Here is a 6,213-nt window from a genome sequence, read left to right as displayed (position 1 = left end):
TTACAGTACTCATATAAGAGCTAGTCACTGATTGGCTGAGAAGACACACTCAGTACACAGGAAACCCACACTGACTTCCTGTTGTTGTTGCCATGGTGATGTCATTCAGCCTGAGGAAGAGAGTCCAAACATTGTTATTACAAGTTAATCTGTCACATAAATCTCTCCCCTTCACACATACTGACCAGAGTGTGGATGTTAACCTAAACACAGAGATCCTTCATCAGATGGATTGAAAAGTACTGTTTAACACTGGGTATATAGCACATACTCAATGCCCCCAGTGGTGTATAAAACCAGTAGATGCACTACTGTTCATGGATGTCATAAGGTGAATGCACAATTTGCATAAGAGCTTGACTTAAATGTAATCTTAAATGTATGCATCTTGTATTGTTTAACTATTATCTCCACCATAGTTAAGTGTTTTAAATACAAAGATCCATCATGAAAAGTAACATAGATTCAGAATCTCTAGTCACGTTGTGTCCTGTGACCTCTTGGGTCTCCATGACAACAGTGTTGTGGTGTGAACCACAGGACCAGGGACAACAACTGTCTGTTCCTGTTTAAAGAGGGACCAAGATGTCAGTCTCTAAAAGTCACACCCCCTAAACTAGATGATATCATAACTAGTTCACATCGACTGGCTCAGGATTTCTACTGTTATTCTAATGCAGTAAACTACAGGTTTGATGCATTCTGACTAAAGCTGATTGGTCAACTTTAGGCCTCTGTCTCTTAAGATTTACTTCAAAGGTCAAAATCAACGTGTAATCTGCATAGACAGGATGTTTTGAGTTCGTTATTTAAAAGATGTTGAATTGATCGCCCTCTGATGCCCATTAGTGTTGCTCAATGTAAACCACCTCAAAGAAGCTGAATGTTTTCCATTGACGTCACCATTGTTGTGAAACCTGTCGACCTCGATGCTCGACCCTCCTCTTCCTGTCACAATATGGGTTTCAGAGAAAAGGACCCCGAGCTGAAAACTTTCCACTCGATCGAACCAATCGCTGCTCGTATGTCCTTTCATGGTAAAGTACATCTAGTCATGAACACGGAAATACGCAGCAAAGACCAAGCTACTCTCTGACAGTCACCATCAGACCATCAGACCACCAGATGGACAGGCTGTGTGTCGCTCTGATTACATTCTTACGTGAGTAACTTTTTACTGGGCCTTATAGCTGGATGATAGATGATTTCTTAATGTGGTTTTATGGTTGAACAGATTTGTTATGTTATTATTGTGATATTGTGATGACTGTGGAAAAGACAAGACGTTAATATTTTCATGAGGAGAAGTTTATGATGTCAAAATGACATTCTGTGATTCATCCTAACACTGTTCCTCTGCTACCTGTAGGTGCTGTTTCCTCCAGTCAGTTCATCCTAACACTGTTCCTCTGCTACCTGTAGGTGCTGTTTCCTCCAGTCAGTTCATCCTAACACTGTTCCTCTGCTACCTGTAGGTGCTGTTTCCTCCAGTCAGTTCATCCTAACACTGTTCCTCTGCTACCTGTAGGTGCTGTTTCCTCCAGTCAGTTCATCCTAACACTGTTCCTCTGCTACCTGTAGGTGCTGTTTCCTCCAGTCAGTTCATCCTAACACTGTTCCTCTGCTACCTGTAGGTGCTGTTTCCTCCAGTCAGTTCATCCTAACACTGTTCCTCTGCTACCTGTAGGTGCTGTTTCCTCCAGTCAGGATGGGATCTCTGCAGCAGAGGTGGAGCTGAGAGTCAGACCAGGAGACAATGTTGTTCTTCATTGTGACATCAAAGACCATCTGGTAACAGATTGGCACAGAAACAGCTCCGTTGGGGACGGGAGTCATTTCAGAATTTCCAAATCCAATCCTGTCCGTCGATTCTATTTCCTGGTGCGTTCTCAACAGTTCTATGATCTACTGATAACTAACGTCTCTGAATCTGACCTGGGACTCTACTACTGTGGGAGCTGGCAGAAACTTGTGGTGAACAAGGAAGGGTTTCTCCATGACACAGGAAAAGATGTCTACTACCATGGAAATGTCATCACCAGACTTTCATTTGGTAAGAAAATACTGTTTTTTGTTTCTTTCTTTAGGTTGCCGTACAAATACATTTACATATGTTGCCAGGGAAACAGAATCTCAATGAGAGACAAGTTTCTTAATTTATTCTTGTGTTTATGTCCAGAAACTCGTCCTACTGAGCCCTCCTCCCCTGATAGAGACTGTGGTCTGTGTTGGATGTTGCTGTTCAGCCTGTGTCCTGTGTCTGCTCTCCTCTCCTCTCTCCTCTCCTCCACCTGTGTCTACTTCTTCTGCAGAACAACAGGTAAACTAACTTGATTATTAATAGCAGTATGTGCTCTTTCACTCTTTTTATAGCATTTTTATAGCAAATAGCACTCGTTCAGTTTGTTGATGTGATGGATTTTAATTCAACCTTGAATATGCCTGTCAGCTGTTCTGCTCTGAGAGCGAGTCCTGTAATACCATTGAACTGATTAAAGACGTGGTGTTGTCCTCCGAGAGGCTCAGTGCTGTTCTGCTCTGAGAGCGAGTCCTGTAATACCATTGAACTGATTAAAGACGTGGTGTTGTCCTCCGAGAGGCTCAGTGCTGTTCTGCTCTGAGAACGAGTCCTGTAATCCTGTACCATTGAACTGATTAAAGACGTGGTGTTGTCCTCCGAGAGGCTCAGTGAAGAGGAAGAGGAAGAGGAAGAGGAAATGTGTCTTTTGTTTCAGTGAATCTCATATTTAGAAACTTTAAAACAAACAAAAAATAGTTTCCCCCCCAATTAGTTGAATTTGATTAAAACAACAAGCTGACCGTCCCCTTAGCAACGTCCTCTTAGCAACGTCCCCTTAGCAACGTCGCGTACGTTTTAATAATGGCCATCAGCCAAAAGTAGCCTATGAAGAAAGGGATTTTAAACGGTTTACTGAGATGCTTTGATATATTTTGGAGGTTTTTGCCGTCTCAAGTCGCTCTGGATAAGATCGTCTGCTAAATGACTTAAATGTAAATTCACATACCTGCTTTTTTCACCTGTTGGTGATCCATCCCCGTTTTAAAAGCCCTTCGTCCGATAACCAAAGACTCCTCCCTCCAAACTATTCCGTCTTCTTAACAGCCTAATGCCATTTACACGACAGACTATTCCGTCTTCTCAACAGCCTAATGCCATTTACACGACAGACTATTCCGTCTTCTTAACAGCCTAATGCCATTTACACGACAGACTATTCCGTCTTCTCAACAGCCTAATGCCATTTACACGACAGACTATTCCGTCTTCTTAACAGCCTAATGCCATTTACACGACAGACTATTCCGTCTTCTCAACAGCCTAATGCCATTTACACGACAGACTATTCCGTCTTCTCAACAGCCTAATGCCATTTACACGACAGACTATTCCGTCTTCTCAACAGCCTAATGCCATTTACACGGCAGACTATTCCGTCTTCTCAACAGCCTAATGCCATTTACACGACAGACTATTCCGTCTTCTCAACAGCCTAATGCCATTTACACGGCAGACTATTCCGTCTTCTCAACAGCCTAATGCCATTTACACGGCAGACTATTCCGTCTTCTCAACAGCCTAATGCCATTTACACGGCAGACTATTCCGTCTTCTCAACAGCCTAATGCCATTTACACGGCAGACTATTCCGTCTTCTCAACAGCCTAATGCCATTTACACGACAGACTATTCCGTCTTCTCAACAGCCTAATGCCATTTACACGACAGACTATTCCGTCTTCTCAACAGCCTAATGCCATTTACACGGCAGACTATTCCGTCTTCTCAACAGCCTAATGCCATTTACACGGCAGACTATTCCGTCTTCTCAACAGCCTAATGCCATTTACACGGCAGACTATTCCGTCTTCTCAACAGCCTAATGCCATTTACACGATTAGACTATTCCGTCTTCTCAACAGCCTAATGCCATTTACACGACAGACTATTCCGTCTTCTCAACAGCCTAATGCCATTTACACGGATTAGACTATTCCGTCTTCTCAACAGCCTAATGCCATTTACACAAGACTATTCCGTCTTCTCAACAGCCTAATGCCATTTACACGGCAGACTATTCCGTCTTCTCAACAGCCTAATGCCATTTACACGGCAGACTATTCCGTCTTCTCAACAGCCTAATGCCATTTACACGACAGACTATTCCGTCTTCTTAACAGCCTAATGCCATTTACACGGCAGACTATTTCGGGTGGAGAATCTGCGTCATGAATGTTACGCGTAAAGACATTTAGACCTACGTGTGTTAACACAGTGTTATGTCCCTGTCCATTAATCAGTAGACTAGCCCTCTATATCAGTGTGTTTAACACAGTGTTATTCCTGTCTGCATCTTAACAGCCTAATCCATTTAACTGATTAGAGACTATTCCGTCTTCTCTAATGCCATTTACAGTGCTGTTCTGTCTTCTTAACAGCCTAATGTTTAACTGGTGACTATTCCGTCCTCCAGAGGCCTAATGCCATTTAAGAGGAAGACTATTCCGTAGGCCTAGCCCTTTTGTATATCAGTGTGTTAAAATTTACAAACAAAAATTCCGTCTTCTTAACAGCCTGAATTTATCAGTAGGCCTCCGCCCTCTTAACAGCCTAATGTTACACAGACTGTTATGTCCTTAGACTGCCCACTAGGCAGACGTCGCGTTACACAGTGTTATGTCCCTTCCATTATCAGTAGGCCTAGCCCTCTAATCAGTGTGTTAACACAGTGTTATGTCCCTTCTTATATCAGTAGGCCATTTTGCCCTATTCAGTGTGTTAACACAGTGTTATGTCCCTGCCATTTATATCAGTAGGCCATCCCTCTTTATCAGTGTGTTAACACAGTGTTATGTCCTGCCATTATATCAGTAGGCCTAGCCTCTATATCAGTGTGTTAACACAGTGTTATGTCCCTGTCCATTATATCAGTAGGCCTAGCCCTCTATATCAGTGTGTTAACACAGTGTTATGTCCCTGTCCATTATATCAGTAGGCCTAGCCCTCTATATCAGTGTGTTAACACAGTGTTATGTCCCTGTCCATTATATCAGTAGGCCTAGCCCTCTATATCAGTGTGTTAACACAGTGTTATGTCCAGACTGCATTATATCAGTAGGCCTAGCCCTCTATATCAGTGTGTTAACACAGTGTTATGTCCCTGTCCATTATATCAGTAGGCCTAGCCCTCTATATCAGTGTGTTAACACAGTGTTATGTCCCTGTCCATTATATCAGTAGGCCTAGCCCTCTATATCAGTGTGTTAACACAGTGTTATGTCCCTGTCCAGACTACATTATATCAGTAGGCCTAGCCCTCTATATCAGTGTGTTAACACAGTGTTATGTCCCTGTCCATTATATCAGTAGGCCTAGCCCTCTATATCAGTGTATTAACACAGTTATTATGTCCCTGTCCATTATATTATTAGCCCTTATTATCAGTATTATTACAATGCTTATTACAACATTTTATTATTATTATTATTATTATTATTATTATTATTACATTATTATTATTATTATTATTATTATTATTATTATTATTATTATTATTATTATTATTATTATTATTATTATTACATTATTATTATTATTATTATTATTATTATTATTATTATTATTATTATTATTATTATTACATTATTATTATTATTATTATTATTATTATTATTATTATTACATTATTATTATTATTATTTATTATTATTATTATTATTATTATTATTATTATTATTATTATTATTATTATTATTATTATTATTATATTATTATTATTATTATTATTATTATTATTATTATTATTATTATTATTACATTATTATTATTATTATTATTATTATTTATTATTACATTATTATTATTATTATTATTATTATTATTATTATTATTATTATTATTATTATTATTATTATTATTATTATTATTATTATTATTATTATTATTATTATTATTATTATTACATTATTATTATTATTACATTATTATTATTATTACATTATTATTATTATTATTATTATTATTACATTATTATTATTATTATTATTATTATTATTATTATTATTATTATTATTACATTATTATTATTATTATTATTATTATTATTATTATTATTATTATTATTATTATTATTATTATTACATTATTATTATTATTATTACATTATTATTATTATTATTATTATTATTATTATT

At 37.8% G+C, this 6,213-nt stretch overlaps 1 protein-coding gene across 1 annotated transcript in view; it reads left to right on the top strand.

Moving 5' to 3' along the window:
- The first annotated feature begins 948 nt into the window (after positions 1-948).
- The window catches only part of LOC135561540 (uncharacterized), a 19,042-nt gene continuing 13,777 nt past the window's right edge, over positions 949-6,213 (top strand). Inside the window, exons 1-3 of the mRNA XM_065003240.1 lie at positions 949-1,162; positions 1,688-2,053; positions 2,180-2,320. Of these exons, the coding sequence (XP_064859312.1) occupies positions 1,126-1,162; positions 1,688-2,053; positions 2,180-2,320 (544 nt within the window). The 5' untranslated portion in view covers positions 949-1,125. The remainder of the gene's footprint in view (positions 1,163-1,687; positions 2,054-2,179; positions 2,321-6,213) is intronic.

Source organism: Oncorhynchus nerka, linkage group LG18 (genome assembly GCF_034236695.1).
Source record: "Oncorhynchus nerka isolate Pitt River linkage group LG18, Oner_Uvic_2.0, whole genome shotgun sequence".
Lineage (NCBI taxonomy): Eukaryota > Metazoa > Chordata > Actinopteri > Salmoniformes > Salmonidae > Oncorhynchus > Oncorhynchus nerka.
This window is presented reverse-complemented; position numbering and strand designations above follow the sequence as displayed.